The sequence below is a fragment of the Seriola dumerili genome, unplaced genomic scaffold, assembly GCF_002260705.1.
Source record: "Seriola dumerili isolate Sdu_G_001 unplaced genomic scaffold, Sdu_1.0 BDQW01000321.1, whole genome shotgun sequence".
NCBI lineage: Eukaryota > Metazoa > Chordata > Actinopteri > Carangiformes > Carangidae > Seriola > Seriola dumerili.
This window is the reverse complement of record NW_019174576.1, coordinates 639,536-661,331: the sequence shown is the minus strand read 5'-3', so window position 1 is coordinate 661,331 and position 21,796 is coordinate 639,536. Positions and strand designations below refer to the sequence as shown.

Genomic DNA, 21,796 nt, shown 5'->3' with positions numbered 1-21,796 from the left:
ATATTATTATATAAATATAATATATTATAATAAAGAAGTGATTAATTAAAAGAGAACCAATAATCGAAGTCTGAAATAAAACACATTGAAAAAATAAACTTTGGTAGTAGAACCAGGCCCTTTTCAGTGCACTTTATTCAGTTTACTATAGAAATTAACATTAAACAAATACATACAAGATCCAGTTTCCTACATTTTCATACCTATATTGTAAATAATGTAAAACCAGACATTATGTGAAAGTATTTCTTGCTTTACCCTGCGGCACTTCAAATCTGAGACATCAGAAAAGAGTGATCACTTTGTGATAATATCAATTTGTCACTTGTTCAATCAACAACCTAAAACCTAAAAATATTTAGTTTACTGTCAAATATCATAAANCAGATTAAAGAACATTATAGATTTTTTTTGGGACAGTGTGAATCAAAAGCATTTTCATACCTATATTGTAAATAATGTAAAACCAGACATTATGTGAAAGTATTTCTTGCTTTACCCTGCGGCACTTCAAATCTGAGACATCAGAAAAGAGTGATCACTTTGTGATAATATCAATTTGTCACTTGTTTGGTCCAATCAACAACCTAAAACCTAAAAATATTTAGTTTACTGTCAAATATCATAAAGAAAAACAACAAATCCTCACAGTGGAGAAGCTGGAAAAATGACTTTTTTTACGATTCAACAAACTCACTGATCAATCAATCAACTAATCGTTTCAGCTCCAATGTTTGCATACCAGTTTATTAATGAGGAAAACGTGTATGATTATCGCGCAGTGGTTCCGCAGCGCCGTGATCAAAGAAAACGCCATGCCCGAGGGCCTGATGACCCTCCTCTTCTCCAACATCGACCCCATCTACGAGTTCCACCGAGGCTTCCTCAAGGAGTTGGACCAGAGGCTGGCTCTCTGGTAGGTGCTGCCTCCATGTTTTTGTGTGTGATGAGACGTATTGAACGACGAGATGAGTAACGACGGCCTGTCTTCCTCAGGGAGGGACGCTCCAATGCTCACGTCAAAGGCGACTACCAGAGGATTGGCGATGTGATGCTGAGGAACATGTGCGCTCTGAAGGTGATTTTTTTTTATTTTCCCATCTTTTGAATTGAATTAAAATCACATTCGCGTTTACCTGACAAAACAGGATGTCATGCTCTTCCCGCTCCTCGTCCTCAGGAGTTCACCAGCTACCTGCAGAAGCACGACGAGGTTCTGACGGAGTTGGAGAAAGCCACCAAGAGGCTGAAGAAGCTGGAGACGGTCTACAAAGAGTTTGAGCTGCAGAAGGTCTGCTACCTGCCGCTCAACACGTTCCTGCTCAAACCCATCCAGCGCCTCATGCACTACAAACTCATCCTGGAGAGACTATGCAAGCATTACTCCCCTGCGCACCGTGACCACGACGACTGTAAGGGTGAGTCCTCCACAGAACAAGTCCTTCAAATATCCAGCCAAGCGTCAGTCAGGCGCCAGTCGCGGCCCTTTTTATTTAGGTCGTCATTTCTGGTGAGTGCACAGCGGCCATGTTTGATTTGGTACAACACCACCTCGTCAGAACTCACGCACTACGCCAGTGAGTATCCTGTGTACACAGTGGGGAAACAGGAAATGAAAGAAAACAGTGTCACTTTTGTTCCTCTAAGTAATATTGATGATGCTGTGATTTTTGATCATGTGTAATATTGTTGTCATGTTTTTTGGAAAGTGTTGCAAAATGAAGATGTGTGTTTGTATTTATGACACCTGTGAACGCTCTCGTAATTCTACTGAGCGAACCTGAAGAAGCCGCAGGCGAAACACGTTCACAAAAAACATTCCCCGTCGCCATGTTGACGGAGGAGTATTTGTGCTCTCATGGACCAAAACAACAGAAGTGTTGGAGAAGTTGATTTATGAGGATAAAAAACTTTGGAAGTTTGGAAATTGATGAAAGATTTTTTGGCAAACTCTTCTCTGAGCTGTGTTGTCACTCCAGCCAGATGGTAATGAGTCAGAGATTTAATTATTATGGATTCTAATCTTTTTTATTTTCTCTCTCTCTGTGCAGAGGCTCTGAAGGAAGTGGCGGAGATAGCCACTCAGCTGCAGAGCAGTCTGATCCGGCTGGAGAATTTCCAGAAGCTGACAGAGCTGCAGAGAGACCTGATCGGTATAGAGAACTTGACAGCACCAGGCAGGGTGAGTGCAATGACACGGAGCGGAGGGTAGGGGGCGCTGGGAAACTGGGTAAAAAAACAAAACAGAAAAAGGTTGTCATGTACATCACAGTATCTAACAAGCTTCTCCTGTGTCTAGGAGTTCATACGAGAGGGCTGTCTGTACAAACTCACCAAGAAGGGGCTGCAGCAAAGGATGTTTTTCCTGGTGAGTATTAAAAACTACCGCGACTGAAACTCTTTTAGTTTGAGATTCACTAATATCTGTTAACGTGTCCGCTGTCTTCTCAGTTCTCAGACATGCTCCTCTACACAAGTAAAGGTGTGACGGCAACCAATCAGTTCAAAGTGCACGGCCAGCTGCCACTTCACGGCATGATAGTGAGTATAGAAAGTTTGTCTCTTGTTGACCTGCGTCAGGTGATAGGATGATGGTGAGAGGTGATCATGTTGCGAAGGGAGGGCCCGGGTCTCCTAACCTTGCATGTCTCTGCTTCACTCCCGGCTGCAGCTCATTGTGCTGGACGCGCCGGTAAGTCCTCTGAGCTCCGCCAGCTCGGACGCCCAAAAAAAAACCCCACCCCCACCCCCCTACCCTTCTTTCTCCCATGCTTGTGTAGACACATCACCAGAGAGAGCACACACATTACTCAAGACTCACAACCACCTCAGTCCTTGCAGCCGTTTGTCGTTGTTCACCGGGTCAATATAAAAACATGGACATCTCACACGATGAGATATATACTTAAACAGGACGGAGGGATGTTTCCTCATGCCAGAACTGATAGGTGTGTTTTGGAGTTAAATATGGATACTGATAGGAGCCTGAATGAGAAGAAGGACATGGTCTAACTCCATATAAATATGTATATATATATATATATAGACGCTTCAGTAGAGGCAGGTCTCTCTACGACTTCAGCCTTTCTGACTCAGTTCCCCTTTTTGTCAAATCTTGATCTTAAACCATTAGATCACCACAAGAAGACGACGACTGTTTCCTCCCTCCGACTACATTGCTCTGATTTCGTCTGGTTTTGTCCGCAGGTGGAGGAAAGTGAAAACGAGTGGTCAGTCCCTCACTGCTTCACCATCTACTCTGCTCAGAGAACCATCGTGGTGGCTGCCAGGTGAGAGTCTCACGTGACACTGTAAATTAAAATAGATCAGCTGCTTTAACATATGTACAGAGACCAGGTATTTCTGTGGAAATGTTTGCAGAGCAATGCTAACGTGTAGAAAGCTTAAAAGATAACTAGGAATAATGTGTTTTTTAAATTTAAAACACTTTTTAATGAAAATTACATTTTACTCAGTTCAAAAACGTCTGAAGTGAAAAAGATGAGAGCGATCAGACTTTCCTGTGATCAGCTTCGCTGTGTGATGACGGACACTTGAGGGGCAGTTTAGATAATCTGATCATCCAACTACAGAAGAAAATAAGACCCAAGTGCTAACAAACTGGAATTATTATTATAAACAGATTAAATCAAGCGATGCAGATTTAAATGAGTAAAATCACTGACTGATAAAATGCTCATGTCTTGTTTGTTCTTCTTGTTTGTTTTCAGCTCTAAGGTGGAGATGGGGAAGTGGATTGAGGATCTCAACCTGGCTATCGACATGGCCAAGAAGTCTCAAGAAAAATCCAGCATCTTCCTCGATGCTGGACTCAGCGACCGCTCCAACCGTAAGATTAACTTCAGTTCGATGTGTAAACGTACAGTAACAGTAACAGTAACCGCGGTACCCGTGGAGTGGAAAAACGTCTGCTTTATGTGACTTTTATTTTTTTTAATACTGTCCTCGGATGAAAACGAAAAGTTTTTGAAAAGCTTTTTCCTTGGGACATAGCAACCGTCTAAAAGTACAGTTAATCCCTTTCATCCACACAACTTCCCGTCCCAACTCCTCCTCCTCCCTCCTCCTCCCCCTTCCTCCTCCTCCTCCTCCCGCAGGATCGTCTGACGAGGTTTCTCTGGAGCAGGAGTCGGAGGATGACATGAACTCCTCCCGGACGTCACTGGACAAGCAGACGCACCACCGTGCCAACACAACCATGCATGTGTGCTGGCACCGCAACACCAGTGTGTCTATGTCCGATCACAGCCTGGCTGTGGAGGTACTCCTCCTCTGCCCACATTAACACACATACACGCACGCACACACACACACCCAAACACAAAGTATGCAAAAACACACACATTAGCAGTTTTACTTGCATGTCAGCGACATTCATCACCTCTCCATCAGTGGAGCAAACCGGCTGTGGTCGCCCTCAGGTCCATCTTGGCGTCTCACCTCGTCTTTCTAACCCTTCGGTTTCCCTGAACGTCCCTCTTTTCCCCTGGTGTTAATATCCTGTGTTTGTACTATCTCTACTGTTTACCGAAGCGTGCTCCGGAAGGCTCTTTGTTGTTGTTATCTTGTGCAAGCGAGAGCATCTCTGTCGTTATTTCTCTGACACTAACATTTTCACTTCACTTCACAGACCTGCAGGATTTCTTAACTTGATTCATCTTTCCCTTTTTCTTCTTCTCAAAGCTAACACGCTAACACTTTCTCTGCACCCTCTCTTCCTTTTTTTTTTTTGTGTCTCTTCACCCTCTCAGTCTTCGGCTCTCCGGCCGTCTCACCAGAGCTTCCTCCTCGCTACCTCCTCGGTCAAGGCCAAAGACCAAACACCATCACACATGTTTGCTGGTACCGAAACCAGAACCTCTCTCTCACTGATTACCTGCGCATGAATCAGGTACTAGAGTCAAGAAGTAGTAAAAAAAAGTAAGAGTAAAAAATAAAATGGATAAAGTAAAGTAAGTGTTGTGCTGAAGAAAAAGAAAGAATAAGGTTTATCACAACATTGGTTTATTTTTATATCACAGAGCATCAGTTTTTATTATTATATTCACCAAAGTGATTGATAATAATAATAAAGTTTATTTATAGAGCAGGTTTCCTACAAGAGATTTACCCTAAAGTGCTTTACAATAAATAAAAAACATGAAATAGTACAATAAAACAAGGGCAGATTGAAGGACAATGAAAATAGAAGACAGGAAGACAGTAGATGATAAAATATGTAAATGAAAATAAAAACAGAAACTAGTTAGAAAAGTAAAATATGAGAAAATTAAAGTTCAATAAATAGGTTTTCAGCTGTTCTCACTGAGCATCTCTTCTAGCTCTTGACGGTGTTTTCCATAGTTTAAGAGCGTGATTTTAAAAATAAAACAGACAGTTTGGAAACAATTAACTGCCAAATTATTTAGAAGTCACCAAAACTCTTCACTTATTATCAGAGCAGCAAGGAGGTGCGTCAGGTGAAATTACCTGTTTGCACAAAACGGACAGGAGAGGTGCTCAGTGACATGAAGTTAAAGCTTCACATACACACCCACATACCTTCCATGTAATGAGTGAGATATACCACATTCAGTTATTGACTTGTAGCTGTCTAAACCTGCGTGTCCTCTGCTCTGTCCGCCTCTGTAGAACCAGCTCTCAGGTTACCTCCTGAGGAAGTTCAAGAACAGCAACGGCTGGCAGAAACTCTGGGTCGTTTTCACCAACTTCTGCTTGTTCTTCTACAAGACTCACCAGGTGAGCCCTCGTGTGCTGGGATTCATTGTTCCTGCTAACAGTATAAAGCCAGTAAAAACATGCAGCTCCTCTCAGTAGATCCCCCCTTTTTCTACTGGTCAAAAAAAAACCCGCTAAGACCCGCCAACATCGGGGTTTTGTCGGCAGTGGAAAAGGGAACAGTCGGTATTCACACCCGGGTCAAATGACGGGGGAATTTATTGGCTTTTATCTCCTCGCAGTGTGTGTGTGTGTGTGTGTGTGTGTTCTCAGTCCTAACAGAAAGACAAACTCGACTGGGAGTGGAAAAGGGGTCAATCAGCTTTTATTAGCAGCTTTAAAACACCCGTTCATACCTGCCACTTTAGGTGGAAAGGGGGTGTAGCACTCCAGGGGCGAAGTACCTTTTTTATATAAGGAATTCCAGGTTGTATAAGAGGCTGCGGCTGGTGAGCAATGAAGGGGATAAAGTTGTATGTTGTGCTCCTTTTTTTTTTTTAATATGGACACGCCCTGTAAAGTTGACATACAGTATATATGGCACACAGAACAACAACAAAACCGGTCGGTATTCTGGTAATTCAGTGCTACACCCAATGTACAATGATTTATTTAAAAGACATGTAACTGAGGTGATGGGGGGGGGTGTTGTTGTTGTTGTTGTTGTTGTTTACAGGACGACTTCCCGCTGGCCAGTCTCCCCCTGCTCGGCTACACAGTCAGCACCCCCGAGGAGTCTGACAGCATTCACAAGGAGTACGTCTTCAAACTGCAGTTCAAGTCCCACGTTTACTTTTTCCGGGCAGAGAGCGAGTACACCTTCGAAAGGTACGAGCACATTGTCTTGTTTATAATTTATCCCGTGACTCCCAGAGCACTGTCACACCCTTCACAGGGGGGGTAATTCAGTAATAGTTTTACACTTAAGTCCGCCGACGTGACACCACACGCTCGTCTCTTCACAGATGGATGGAGGTGATCAAGAGTGCAGCCAGCACCACGGGCCGGATGAGCCTGCTCATACCTAAAGGAGGTCCTATGGAGATGAACGGAAAGTAAATCAAACATCGTGTGTCTGGAGGCTGGGCCTCTGGGACAGCAGATAAACTCAAGTCGGTCTCTTCAGGCTCGGAGTCGATCTACAGTGAAATGAACATGTGGACATTAACAAGTGGAGACTGGAAAGATACTGCCAGTTTTGAAGTGTTAACATTTCTCTAATGGTCTGTGCGTTTTTCTTGATTAATGATGTAAATGATAACATTTGCTCCAGTACACAGGATATAATGAAAGGGAGACCTGTACATTATGATCTGTTTTTTGGGTTTTTTTTGTTTGTTTGTTTGTTTTTTTGCATGTGTAGCGCTGGTCATATAGACCGAAATCACGGGGGAATACTGTTTTTTTTTAAGGGACCAAATTCAACACAGACGGCTGAAAATCGGGCTTTTTCTCTTGAGCACATGTCGAGTGAAGCTTTGTTGGGTACAGCACTGTGCGCCGGGAAACAGGTGATATACAGTATGTGGAAAATGAAGGAACGGGATAGTGTGTGCTCTCTTCATTTTACTTTGGGAGAGCCAGAAGGGTCTGTATGTGTGTGAGAGAGGGAGAGAGAGGGATGGAGGCGAGCAGAAAGTTAATGAAACGTCGAAACAAGTTTGAGACTAGAAGCCGTTGACACATGGGAAGTTTTGAGGAATTCATGCTGCTGTATGGACGAAGACACGCACGCGATTCGGCATCAGACGTTGTTACACGTCAGTGAACGTTTCACAGGGTTTTAAGCATCAACCTGTATGAACTTTAGTGTGAGCAGTTTTTATTTCTAAAACTCTGAGGCCAGTCCACTAAGTTAACAGAAGGAGGCGAAAGATATTTCAAGTGCTGCTCTGCTTAATACTCCTGATTAGTTAGGCAGCATTATTGCCAGTTTGGTGACACCTTATACTATTAAATGTAATCTTTTATCCTGTTATTGTTCATAGGGATAACAACTCGAGGAAATACTGTGCAGTGGTTACTTTAGTGTTTACTCTGTGGAAAAGTTGCAGATTTTTCTTTTTAAAACAAACCAGAAGAACATATTTTGAAGTAACTGTACTTGGTGATTATGTCTTTGTGTGACAGGCTGTTTAGACAAATGGGAGCTGACTTATGGGAGACACCTATGACACTTCCTGTCAGTTATTTAGTGCGCTACACGCAAACATGGTATTATTTGGTGTATATTTTTTATGAAGACTGGAACCTTTACTCTGTGTATGTGTGTGTGCACGTTTGTACAGTATGTGTGTGTGTGTGTGTGTGTGTGTGTGTGCGCAATAAAGCCAAGTGTGTAGTCCTACTTGTACACCTCCCCTGCCTCTGGAGCTGTATCAGACGGTGATGATAGAGGTCATCTTCCAACCATCTGACATCCTGTGTGTGTGTGTGTAAGAGACCGACTCTGTCGCACAGTTAACATTGAGTATGTTACTCCTATTTATTGTTTAGCATGTGATCAGGGCCATGCTCCTGAATGCCCTCATGTAGTCTTCATGTTATTCCATTGAACACCTAACAAATAAAACATCATTTCAATCAGTTTGTGTCTGTTTTTCAGACAGTTACAGGCTGTTTTACATAATACGTGTTGCAGAAAACATCTCGACAGCAGATGTCTACCGAATGTCTAATGAGAAACTTTTACATTATAGGTGTTTACCTCAAGGTACTTCACAAGAAGCTTTGCCAGATCACTTTTACTGCACATAATACTGAACCTTTGCCCTTTTTGGGTCATTTTTAGCCACTGGTTTGCAGAATCTTTTAAAAATAAGCCATAACTGATTCCTGTCTAAACATTAAAATATAATAATAATTTTTTTTAATGTACTTCAATCACTATTTGCAAAGGCACAAACCAGACAAACTGTAGGTGAAGCTCATTTCTTTCAGGAGTTATCTGAACTAGTTTTCAAGTGTTACAGGATTCGATTTATACGCATGCGCACTTACACTCGAGCGTAATGGCGTTGACGCATAACGTTGCGGCGGTAACGAGATCGAAGCTAGTCCAATTGGTACGTCACTTCCGGCAAACCGCCCGTTTAAATTCGGGCACGTCGTACGCACGAATGCAATTTGGAAAAAAAAAAGCCAGCGGAGTAACTACGGCGACCGACAGTGTTTCTGCACAAAAACAACAGAGAATTACATTTTTGACTCACAACAATTACAAAATGGAGTCGCAGGAGAACAACACTGCACGCAATGATTTTGAATTGATACGCGAAACCAATAGTGTCCTCCTCCGTAAAAACAGAGCGCTCTGCCTCATTAAGAAACACCTAATTCAAAAGAGGGAGATGTTGCAGAAAACACTGAATGACCTGACGGGCGAGCAGGACACCGGCAGGGTCCCTGAAGTAAGGGGCACAGATGATATAGATTTCCATCAGCAAATCACCAACGGTGCAGACTATGAGTCCTTCTGCCAGGACAACCAGGTCCTCACCGACAAAAACAGTGTCCTCTGCACAGAAAGTGACATAATCGCTGAAGACATAGATGCCTTTCAGAAAAACATTAATCGACTGACAAAGCCCACCAGTGCTGTGTCTCGAGTGTCCAAGAATCTTAAGGTTTGGGAGAAGGAGCGAGAGACCTTTCACCAGCGAATCGAGGTCCTGACCAAACAGAGTTGTGAGGCGAAGGAGAAGCAGAAACGGGCCCTGCAGGAGAAGGAGGCTCTACAGGAGAAAGTGGACGCCATCACCAAAGAGGTGACCTTGAACCGAAAGGCGTGGGACCAGGAGAGAGAGATCTTGCAGAGAGAGATCGAGACCATGAAAAAACAAAAATGTGAGGTCGAAAAAGAGATGATGCAAGTCAACGAAACTCTGCAGAGAGAGGTCCTGGAGCTTCAGACGATGTCCAAGAGGGAAAGAGAACTGAGAGACACGAATGAGACGAGGGAGTGCAGACTGAAAGCAGAACTGTGGATGCCAGAAGCAGTTCAAAGCATCGCTGAGACGGTTCGGGCGCTTCAGGAGCAGGTGAATGCCCTTCGTGACGAGGTGAGGGCACTGAGGCAGAGGCTGCTGGGTCACGACGACTCAAGTTCTGAGGAGGAGCTGAGCTTGTCCAGCCACAGGAGAGACTTCTCAGGTTCCTCAACCAGAGGAGGATGTACAATGTAAACTTAAGACTGGGGGCTGGTGGGATCTATCTATCTATCCATTCATCTATCTATCTATCCCCCTCTCTCTCACCAGCCCACATTAACAAATTTAAAAACTTAATAAAAACTAAACAAAATGCTTGCAAGTGTAAGTTGCTGAGATGTGGCTGCATTCTGAGGACTGTGATGTAGTGTCCTGCTCTATATGTATATATATATATATATATATATGCTAGGACAGCATTTTGAGTTTCACGGCAAGAAGAGTTTTGCACACTGAAACTGCCTTGTGAAACCTTAGTGGTGTAACAACGCCTCATCTGGTACGAGGGAATTTTGTTTGAGTGTACCTGTGTAGAGAATAAAAGATCTCACTGAGCCTTCTCAATAATTAAGTTGTCGGTTACAGATTTTCTTGCCTGCCGTATTACTCAAACAGGGATCTGTAAAACTGTCGAGCAACCCCAAACAAAGCAGGGGCATTCCTCAGGCATGTCCAAACAGCATGAAAATTGGGTGGGGCGGCTTCCCCTGAAATGCCAATACGGCTCACCTGCCAAGGAAATCAACTCAAACAGTTTTCTTTTAGGGAGTGGCGAAGACGTGTCAGACACCGCTGTCTGCTGTCATGATGTTTCATTTTCAAAATGACTTGGCTACACAGCGCATTTATTCCACTACCTCGATCTAATGGGTTCAGTCGGTAAATAGTTTGCAGATGACGATTTTACATCTACGACGTGAATACGATCAAATATTATGTTGCTTTCAGAACGGAGACGATGCATTGTGTTGGTTTCAAATCCTTATCGTGGCTAACTGCACTCACTGCTAAATTAGTATGTCATACAGGAAACACACAATAGCCTAACTGACATTTCTCAATTGAAATACTATATAATGAGCAGGCAGAATTTGACTGTAAGGTCCTCCTATTAAAGGTACAACACCAGCAGGGCCCTACACAAACACTGAATCATGAGTCTAACAAGTTTACCTTTTTTTTTTATTCAGTTAAATTAGCCTGGTTTTACAAAATACAGTACGCATTCCAGCAATGAATACTGCCTAGTTAACATCTTATGTCTCATCTGTTTAAACTAGGCTAGCTGTTTCCCTGTTTCCACTCTGTGCTAAGTCTAAGCTAACTAGCTGCTAGAGCTAGCCTAGTGGTATCAGCAAAGCAAATAAATGTATTTCCCCAAACATCAAACCATTCTTGAAATATATTGTATTCCCCTGCATATAAATGCAACTGTTACATTACTGACATTATAATATATTATTAAAGTTTATAGTGTGCAAGTGAATTTTCATTTACTGCCAAACTTGCCTCCATTCTAGGTCAAATTTTGAATGGTGGATTTGAGATAGAATGATCAGGGAGTTTTACATGCATCTCCAAAGGACTTACTTGTATATTGCATATTTTCATGGTGCCTAAGCTTTGCAAAGATAAATCACTGACTCATAGTTGTCTAATGTATTTGTCAGAAGCGTTATCTTCTCTCTAAGCTTGGGCTTGGAAACTAAAAGTCTTAACAGTGAGCCTGAAGCTGCAAAATGGGGGCATGGAGTTTTTTTAATGGTAAGGTTGCCTTATAGGAAATGTAGGATTGTGAGTTTATGCAGCCTGAGCCATACTAGGGGCTAAAAGTCAGTATATGTCATTCTCTGCTGCTTTGACTTTGACTATTCTTTTTTAAATCCATCTCCCTCAACTTTGCAGAAGTGCAATAAGAAATTGTTGTAATAACCCTTTAAGAGTTTTTTTTTTAACCAGATTTTTATTTATACTATCCTTTACACTTTTAAACTTATAGTATTTATTCACTGTGGGCAGCATTTCACCTTCTAACGGGTACAAGTTTCTGCTTCACAGCCTGCACTCGATCATTAGTACACCACTCACACAGTCCGGATGATTTAGACAAAATTAAGTGTTTTATTTTGACAAGCTTCCTGCGTGTTTCCTGTTCCATAGAAAATAACCGAATGGACTAGTTGGAGCTGAGGATTGCTGGTTTTCTATTATGCATGCACACCTTTGATAAATCCAGTGTGTGTTAGTCGTGTGAGTTGGGATGGGAGCCGGAGGGGCGGGGCTTGTGTTGGTCCCCCTTATCTCCGCCTTTGGACTCCACAATAAGTGCCCTTAGAAGGAAAGCCTGTCAGACTGTAAACTTGGAGCAGTCTTTTGCGCCTGGAGTGGCGGTGAATCCTCAGTTCACAGAAGTCAGCGACCAAAACCACTTTTCGGCTCAGTGACGAGCGAAGATGGAGCCCGTGTAAAGATGATGGTGTAGGTGGGGATTATCATCTTATTAATTCTCGGGTAAGAATAATTTAATTGTGTTTGCCTTCATTATAAGCGGGTATATGCGCACTAATACTAACTTTATGGAGAATACGTAAGTTCTCTGGTCTAGTGTGAAACTTTTCCTCCTCTCTCTCTCCAGCCTGGGGTTTATATAACCTGCAGCTTCAGTGGACTGTGATTGCGCCTGCTTAGGACAGCTTTATCCAGGCTATCAAAAGATGCCCACAAACTAATCCGCGTGTTTGTTATTCAGGATAATCTCCAGAGGTCTTGCTGTCTTGCGAGAAGAGGAATTTGGAGGACGTGTGCCGGGGAGAAGTGGCCGCTGTGTGTGGCGGTGGAGGCGGGGAGGTGAGCAGCGCACTCCGTGGCGGATGACAGGGGCATGGAGATGTTGCGCCGCTCCTCTGTGTTTGCGGCTGAGGTGTTTGACCGCTCCCCCACCGACAAGGAGTTGGTGTCCCAGGCCAAAGCACTGTGCAGGGACTACATCCATTCCAGGCTGAACCGTGCCGGCGTTGGCTGGTCTAATCCCGAACATGGGCTGGCTGCATCAGGTGGGACGCTGGGAGAGATATCGACGGTTCTGCTGTGGCTGGGTAAGTTCAGATGGTTCACCTAAAACTCCATAGAGCATCATTCAGCATCATTCAGCAGGTCACCTACTAATAAAATTATTTTACAGTATTTAAAGGCAAATAGTACTACTATAATATCCCCACAGACAGTTACATTGAGTTCATTTCTGCTATGGCTGACATTGAGAGGGCAAAGGTTATGTCTTTATTTTTTTCCTTGGGATGTCAGGGCCTAAAGTGCATTTAACAGTCTATGAATTTAAGTTTAACATGCTGGTTATTTAAAGAAAAAAAAAAGAAATGTACCAACAGGCTCAATTGACTTTCATTTGACCACTTTTAGGTTAAAAAACAACATGAGAAAAAACACATGAGAGCATTTTAACAATAAATGGAATTTATACCTGGTGGTATAAAGCGAACTCTAACCCTCATGTAGAGAAACTGTGTATGTAGAGCTGTTTTTGATGGATAAATCTCTTCAAAATTGTCTTGTGGGGTGGATGCGGCTGCCTGGATTCAAGGACTTAAAAAAATCCTGGCCATGATCCAGTTTGTCATTACATTTCATCATCCAGAAAAGTGTTGTGAGAACACCTTTCGTTTTCAGTGGAAGACCTTGAAGTGATTCCAGGGAATCCCCAGAAAGAAAAAAAAAGGGACATGGTTTCGTTTCAGTGATATCTTCCCCGCCTGGATGTCTGCCCACTATGAAAACTGACAGACTACAGATGGCTCTTCCAGTGTGACATTTCACTTTACATAGCCCACCTCTGCTTTGGCTAGTTATGAAAGTTGCTGGAAACTCAGATCTAATCGAAAGTAGAACGTGTTTATGGAAGAAAAAACAAAAGGAAACAATCGGGAACACATCTGGGCAGGCAGTCTCCAAAATTAGCTAAAAAAAAAATAAAAATCAAAACAGGGTTGGCAAACCTCTGAGACCAACATCTATTATAGATAGTAACTCTGTTTATTTTGGACTTTTTGGTTCATTTTAAAGTCTACTGAGTTACAGAAAAAAAATCTACAGCTCACAGATAAAAAGTTCAGGTGAAAACAGTACATCAGTAAATCTGTAGCTGCTACCACTTAGCTTAGCACAAAGACTTGACACAGGTAGAAACAGCTAAATTGAAGCTGTCCGAAGGTAACAAAATCCACCTAGCGGCATCTTTAAAACTCACTAATTAATAAGTTAAACCTTGTTTGTTTAGTCCGTCAAAACTGTGCAATGTAAAAACAACAATTACTAAAAAATAAAGACTATTTCTTGACCGGGAACCAGCGAAGACTCCAGCTAGTTATTGGTACCTTCGAACAGAGCCAAGCTTGCTTCTTTCTTTATACCAAGTTAAGCTAACAGGCTTTAGCCACACATTTAACCAACGTTGTCATCAAACTCTCTGCAAAAGTCTAAACAAGATTATTATCAAAATACACCTTTAAATTTAAAGCAAAAACATGTCGCTTTTGCTAAACTGTGGCTACAAATGATAATTATGTCCAATTAACTACTGCATTCAGCGTTTAGCTAATCTGCTAACCTATTGTAACAGTAGCATAAGTGAAGTGGGTTAATAGACTCAGCCAATTAACTCCGTAATGTCTGTTATACATTACTTATATTAGTTATACATACTTATTTACTTAAGTTTGCTAACATTAGCCTATATTAGCCACTGTTAGCTACTGGTCATATTGTGTTTTATCGCTTATGAATTCAGCTTTTCATTTGTAACAGGAATATTGTGTTATCGCTTCTTCTTTTTTCTTAAATAGGAAGTGCAAAGTAAGAAACACTTAAAACAGTTTATTTTCTTTTGTTCTTGCCAGGTAATGAGTTGGAATACCTTCGACCCAACGTTTACCGTAACGTAGCGCGACAGCTAAACATCACAGTGGCATCAGAGAGTGTGGTGTCCGACGCCTTCCTGGCTGTGGCTGCAGACATTTTCTCCACAGGTAGGTCCTCGTCAAAATGTAGTTGCACTGTAAATCAAGCCATGCATGCAGGCCTACATCATGGGAACTAACTTTAGTGCTTTGTTATCAGGTTTATTTCTGACCTTCACAAACCTGGACTTGAAAATAAAGGAAGATGTCGGTCCTTTTAGGGAAGTTCTTCATTTAGTTGTAAATGGGAAGGAGGAACTTCAGAGCTTGAGGCCTTTACGATAAAGATATTGAAAGTTTGGAGTGCAAATGTTACTTCTCCTATTAATGCTTTTTCGTTTTAATTAACAGTCAAGTTTTCCTGCCTAAAATAAACTAATTTCAGTCTGCTTTTTCCATGTAAACACTTCTAAAGTAGGTTGACCACAGGATCCTGTAGTTAGTCAGAGACATTTTGTTGCTGTCATTATCCCCTCCAGGAAAGGAAACCTAGAGGAAAATTCAGCCCATATTAGGTTAACATGTTGCTGGAGTGAGTGATTGTTACGGACAGTTTGAACCCCACCCCAGGAGTTCAGTCATGTATCTCAGCTGGCTTCTTCCTCAGGGAATGTAACAAAGCAGTCTGCTGCAAAGGTAATTAAGAGTCAACTGTAAACTGAAGAAAATCAGATTAGTCTGGTCCTTGGTAGGAGCAGAGTCACTTAGAAAAATTGTTGCCCACTTCAAATATATTAAAATGAAAGAACATGTACCTTATTCCAAACATGCTCCTGTGGTTATGATTATGACTGCAGTGTTTATTTAAGGATTTACACGAGGAAAAACAAATTGCAGTGAGGCTTTAGTTTCAGTTTACAGGTTTTAAAAAGTCGGACATACAATAAAGCTGACGGTCTAGACTTGTCACAGTGTGAAGAGGAAGTTATGAGCAGCAGTAGATAATGACCACAAGCTTTTTTAATGTGCATGAGCTCAGTCACAAATGTAGCGCTGCTTTCCACAAGGCACCGATAAACCACGGCTAAAATATTTTCTGACATCCTGCATGTTGAACTGTGCAGCAGTGCAGGATGAGATGCCTTTTGTTTCCTTCGACTTCCCTTTTCTTGAAACATTTATTTAACAATGGATCAAATTACTGCCTGTAATGTGAAAGATGTCACTGGATTTCTCGAACCCACAGAGGATTTTTCCACCCGGCTCTCAGTTCCTCTCAGCTCCACAGAGCGTCTTAGCATCTTCCAGATCATTGTTTTGGTGTTACAGCCCTCACCTTTAAATAAACCTGCTGTAAAGTTAAGGCTGTAAAGACAAAGTTAGCCACTAGCTAGTGAACATGTTTAAAACAGAGCTAAACAAATCGGTTAAAGCACGTTTAAAATTGCAAACTTTATGGAAGAATAATGCTACACCACTGGAGTATCCCTTTTACTCAAGTAGTGGTCCATCTGACGGGGCGTCCTATTGGTTCAAGTACATGTTTCATTTTTGCCCTTACATCGAGAAATGCATGTATTTTCTACCGTAGAGCCGAGGCACCTCAATAGCTTAACTGAAGCACAAAGTGGACATTGTCGGTCTGTATACAGCACAAGTCGAACCAGCGCCTGAGGTGGGACCCTATGTGAGGTCGCACTGACAAGAGCAATACATTGATCCTGGCTAAACAGTGGCTTTGAAAGCAGCTTTGTCAAGTATGAGAAAATACCCCCTGGTGATCTCATGTGGGTTATCTCAGCTTGGAGACTTCAATTATTTTCTTGGAAAATGTACAAACTGAGCGTGTGGAGTTTGGTAGGAAGTTTGCAACAAAAGACACGAGTTGCACTTTGGGATCCAGCGTTTTTTTTGGGGTTTTTTTAGAGCCTGACCAATGCTGGAAACTAAAAGTCACAATATCTCAACCTCTGCTTCAGTTCATCAGTTTTCAGCCATTCTTTTTTTAGTTTGTCTCTCACAAGGCTCCCAAAGGAGGCCAGTTTTAATTTAGTCAACTCCCATAACTCCCATGTGGGATCTCCATGAAATCAGAAATGTCTAAAGAAAATAAGAACAAAGCTGTTTTCTGTTGATAAGATTTTTTTTCACGTCAACATCCACATAATGACTTTCCTCGTGACTCTAAGCGCGACGACAACTGGGAAAATGAATTTGTTCAAACTGATTTGCATGATATGGAGATTTTATTTTACACCTTGTGCGACGCAATGTGCATCTCATATAACCACTGAAACCACTGATTCAGGATATTTAAAAACTGAAGTATGATCACATTCTTACATTAAAACTAACACAGTCTTGTTTTTTTTCTTCTTTCTTTTAATTCTGTTTTATATTCATTAGTGTTTTTGTTGCGTCTTTTTAATTCTTTGAACCAAAACTTTGGTTTAAAAGTTTCATCTCTTCTAAACTCACTAAATATTCGAGTAGCAGTTTTAATAGCGCGTCATCCTGCAAAGTCCAGATTTCAGCGTTGAAGAGAAACACGAGCGCCGTTTATGAGATCCTAGGAATGAATCAGACGACAGTTGGAGAAGATGGATGGAGTTGAGGCTCAGTTTGTATGTGTTGGATCTACAGTATAAACCCTACAGGAATGGTCTGTAGCTTTGACTGTAAATGGTGTGGGGGCAGAAAGCTTTACTCTACATCAATTCAATTCAGTTTTATTTATACAGAGTCAAACCATAACATGCATTATCTCCAGGCGCTCTGAACGAAGAACTAAGTTGGAAAAATGATCTGTTCACTAATCTGGTGAGGCGCACCGCCTGACTGCTGCGCCCAGCCTTGTGTTTGGGTTTTCTTCTTTGTGGGACAGACAGGCACGCAGGCCTCATGCCTGGTTGCTGCTGAGGTTTTATAATTTGTTCATCCATCTTTGAAGAGAGCTGCTGACACAGACATTTTGCTGCCCCAAAACCTACTTCAGCTGTTCAGAAAGAGCAGTCACCCCACTTTCCTGTTTTCACTGTTTGTCCATCAGATCGCAGGACGTAAGTGATTGTGGATAAAGCTTTGAGTGAGGGTGTCGTGTGTTTTGTTCTAACAGCTGTGTGTCTTTGTCAGGTGTAACATGGGGAAAGGTGGTGTCTTTATACGCCGTGGCGGGGGCCTTGGCAGTGGACTGTGTACGCCACGGTCATCCAGCCATGGTCCATACCATCGTCGACTGCATGGGGGAGTTTGTCCGCAAGAGTCTGACGTCCTGGTTAAAAAGGAGAGGGGGCTGGGTAAGAGATACTTCACCTGATTACTTGTTTGTGTGGCTGCTTGTCTGTATGTGAATGTTGTCGATGCTGCTGCTCTCAGGCCTGTAGTTAGACGACGGTTAACCGACACTGATGGCTGACAGAGCTGCGGCAGTGTTTGCTTGGTGCGGCCAAGTATGTTAAGCTGACTGTAAAATCATTAAACCCCACTACATCTGTTCTAAATCCCAACATGGATACTATATGGGAATATCATAGCAATATTATACAGGGCTTGAAATGATAAAGTACGGTAATTTTAACATCCGAGTCCCACTGCCAGAGACTAAGGGCGACATTTTCAAATTGTTCTTTTTGTCTGATTTACTCATTTACAAAGGTTTAAAGCAGTGAGGCCCAAATCTGAACATTTGAAAAGCTGGAACTATTAAATGTTTGGTATTTGTGCTGGAAAATTGTATTTTTATTTTCTTGAGTAATTGATTATCAAAATGGTTTCCAGTTAATTTTCTGTCAATGAACTAATTGTCTAATCATTTCATTAGTTGCTGACGCTTCCCTCGTTATCTGAGACGCTTTGAAAGAACAGATAGACACGGTCCCTGTGATATTCTGCTATGGAAAATATCACAGACTCACTGTGGTAATGTGAAACTGCAATAAAGCAGGTTTAAGTATAATAAGGTGTAAGTACAATAATGATGACAGGGGGCGCCTCACAGTAAAGTAGTAAACCCTCTCACACAGTGTTGGGAAGGTTACAGTTGAAATCTAACAGGTAACAGATTATTAATTAACCCGCTAACTGTTTTAATGGCTTCGTCAAGGCAATGTAACTTATTACACTTGATTATGTTTAAGTATCATTCATTTATTCTGTTGGTGTCCTGTAGAAATTCACAACCTGATGACGAGTAAATATTTATTGAAGACACAATGCTGAGTGACGTTAGCTTGGCCAACAGAAGATGTTCCTGCTCGGCCTAAAGATGCCAAGCAACAGAATGAAGGTCATGTTCTGCATATCGGCTTTTTATTCTACAGAATATATTTAATGATTAGTAACTGTAATTTAACGACCAGTTTTTAGTAACTCTAACAGATCACAATAATCACCTATAAGTGAACTGGTGCTCTGGATTTTTTGTTTTAATGTTTCAGTACTTGTTCCCCTTTTATGAACTTAAACGTCATAGTAGCTATAGTCTCTCTCTCTCTCTCTATATATATATATATAAAATAGTTTCTTTAACACAGAATTAGAATTTGATCAGATCACAGTGCATGAGGAAAGACACATCCACAACTGATGACTTGAATTTAACAAGTAATTGTTTGGGGTTTAAAAACAAGGACAGCTACACACAAACTGCATCAGACAGAAGAGAAGTGGTTCCTTCTGTAGATTCCTGTTTATGGGAAAAGCCTGTCTGATAAAAAAAAAAAAAAAATCCCGCAGAAACAATAAAGTGAAACTCAGCCCCTGAGAAGTAACAAGGCCTGGCAGCGTGCCTCTGTCTGTGCTCTGCTCTGCTCTGCTGGAAAGAGCACAACAACCGAGCGAATGAACGCTTGTGTACCCAGAAACATGGCACCCAAGTCGGCTGTGTTTTGAAAATAAATGGAGTGTGACAAAATGAAGAGCAATGCATTGTATAACTGACCTCACAAGCACAAACGAGGGACGTGTTTTTATTCCGCAGCTGCAGTCTGAACTCAAACTGTAATATTTCTACACTGGGGGATGATGTCAGCGTGTAGGAAACCTTTTGAATATTTTGTAATGTAAGGGCCCAGATTGATAGGAGGAGTGTTTGGTGTCAGGACTGTCTGTTGTGTTTCATTTGCTGTGAAAGTTATAGTTTATCAGTAGACTGTTTGAATAAGCATTGCTGAGATTACAGTGTGGGCCTTGGCTTTGAAATAACATATTTGTGGGAAGGTTGTACGTCTTGTCACTGCAGATTCTTGACTGATCAACAACATGTGTTGGATTGATACCACTGTGAAACACACACAGCAGGAGAACTCTTGCTCCAAAAGCCACTTTTCTGTGTTGTTTTATATCGGCGTCACGCTTCATTTGGTGATCTCTGTGTTCTCTCTGCTGTTACAGGTGGACGTGACAAAATGCGTGGTGAATACTGATCCCAGCTTCCGCTCTCACTGGCTGGTGACTGCTGCCTGTGCCTTTGGACACTATCTGAAGGCCATTGTGTTGTACCTCCTGCGGGAGAAGTGAAAGACAAAGTCACATGCTGGATTTGGAGCAGACTGACCGGCACTGCACACCACCACCAGCACCACTCCTCCGCTGAAGCATCCACTGCTCTGGATTATGTTTACACTCATTTGCACTGAGCCTTCACTGATGAGCACCTATTCCATTCGTAGACAATGGACTTGTCCTGCTTCTTCTGCTTCGCCGTGGCTATTTATTTTGAAAGCTTATACAGAATATTGCCACACATTTGATGTGAATGTCTAAAAATCACCCGCTGTTAATGTTTTTAGCTTTTCATTTTTCCACAAACAGCAGAGTTGACCATGCGGATGCCTGTTCGCCAGGGGTTTGGCTGCCTCTAGTGGTTGAAAGTGGTAACTACTGTATCACTCATGGTGGTCTAACTAAGGTCCCCACTTCTCACCTGGATGGCATACACAGGCCAACAGACTAGTCCATGCTAGATAAGTGGAAAGTGCATCACACTTCTTCTAACTAAAGGACTGAATGAATATAGTTGGGGGCTTGGGGCTCATAAAAGGGGAAGGGTTCATGTATGTCTTTCTCTTTGCTGAAGGGAGGGTAGTCTCTGTCTCACTCCAGATTTATATTTTGCTTCAGCTTCATCAACAACGATCCTGTCTCTGTTTAAGGGTTTTATTTTTCTCATCACAATAGCTAGTATCCAGCAGGACCAACAAGTCAGCTTTGAGAACATATTTTGACTGAGGTTCTATTAGCTTATTAATGGTTAACTACAAGAAACTGTTAATTAACATAAGGATCTGCTTGCTTTAGGCCCTTTAGGCCCTCTCCCCAGTCCCTAATGAGTCAGATGAATTGAGCCTACACCTGCCACAAAATGTATTTCAGACAGCACTATACGTTCAATGCAGCTCTTGGTCTCTGTATTCCTTTTTCATTGTGAGGCAGTGTGTTTATATTGCTGTACTGTGATGGCAGAAATGCTAAGTAACAGTATTTTTTCTTTGAGTTAGAGCACTTTGATAACATTTCAATATATGAGTAGAATTTATTCCATGAATAATTTCACTTTTACACGGCACATAGGATTAGGTGACAGAGAAAATAAGCAAATTTGTATGAGTTACATGCATCTGTAAATATTAATGTTAATAAATGGTTCTTACAACTATCCTTTGGGTCTGCAATTGTAAATTTGTAAGTTTGTATTGATTTGCAGTGAGCATTCTCTCTGAGGGGACAAGATGGCAGCACAATGATCCCCACAACATGACAGAGCCACTGGATCCCCTCACTTCAGGGGTCAAGTAATGAGGGATTCATGCACTGCGACGCTCCTATAATATCCTTCTCTATGACTTGTTGCTGACACAGTCTTATCACGTTGTGCATTGACATTCTCAGTCAACTGAAGAAGAGCTGTTCTTCTGTTTTTTCCTTACATACTGAACTAATGCACGAGCATCACGGTTCAACAATTTTCATCCCTATTTACTGAGATGCAGATCTCACTTTAGTCCCAGTTTCTACTGAAACACTCTCCAGCTGAGCCGTCTTTGTGCCTGAAGCTCGTGCCATCTGTGCCCCAACAATGGACCCTCCTTAAAGATAAATCTTTTCCTCTTGTCATCTCGATAAAAAAAAAATCTGAATCACCTGGGCCTGCTCAGCATT

At 41.9% G+C, this 21,796-nt stretch overlaps 2 protein-coding genes across 2 annotated transcripts in view; both read left to right on the top strand.

Annotated features, from left to right (window-relative positions):
• Positions 1-8,304, top strand: part of farp2 (FERM, ARH/RhoGEF and pleckstrin domain protein 2) — a 39,063-nt gene extending 30,759 nt beyond the window's left edge. Inside the window, exons 18-27 of the mRNA XM_022759295.1 lie at positions 1,181-1,418; positions 2,052-2,182; positions 2,300-2,368; positions 2,452-2,541; positions 3,208-3,290; positions 3,732-3,850; positions 4,119-4,282; positions 5,653-5,760; positions 6,416-6,567; positions 6,705-8,304. Of these exons, the coding sequence (XP_022615016.1) occupies positions 1,181-1,418; positions 2,052-2,182; positions 2,300-2,368; positions 2,452-2,541; positions 3,208-3,290; positions 3,732-3,850; positions 4,119-4,282; positions 5,653-5,760; positions 6,416-6,567; positions 6,705-6,798 (1,248 nt within the window). The 3' untranslated portion in view covers positions 6,799-8,304. The remainder of the gene's footprint in view (positions 1-1,180; positions 1,419-2,051; positions 2,183-2,299; positions 2,369-2,451; positions 2,542-3,207; positions 3,291-3,731; positions 3,851-4,118; positions 4,283-5,652; positions 5,761-6,415; positions 6,568-6,704) is intronic.
• Positions 8,305-12,031: 3,727 nt separating this feature from the next.
• On the top strand, positions 12,032-21,275 carry bok (BOK, BCL2 family apoptosis regulator). Its single transcript, XM_022759296.1, has 5 exons — positions 12,032-12,239; positions 12,478-12,823; positions 14,639-14,767; positions 17,771-17,934; positions 20,030-21,275. The coding sequence occupies exons 2-5, from the start codon at positions 12,610-12,612 to the stop codon at positions 20,153-20,155; spliced, it is 633 nt and encodes a 210-aa protein (XP_022615017.1). The 5' UTR covers positions 12,032-12,239; positions 12,478-12,609; the 3' UTR covers positions 20,156-21,275.
• The last annotated feature ends 521 nt before the right edge of the window (positions 21,276-21,796 follow it).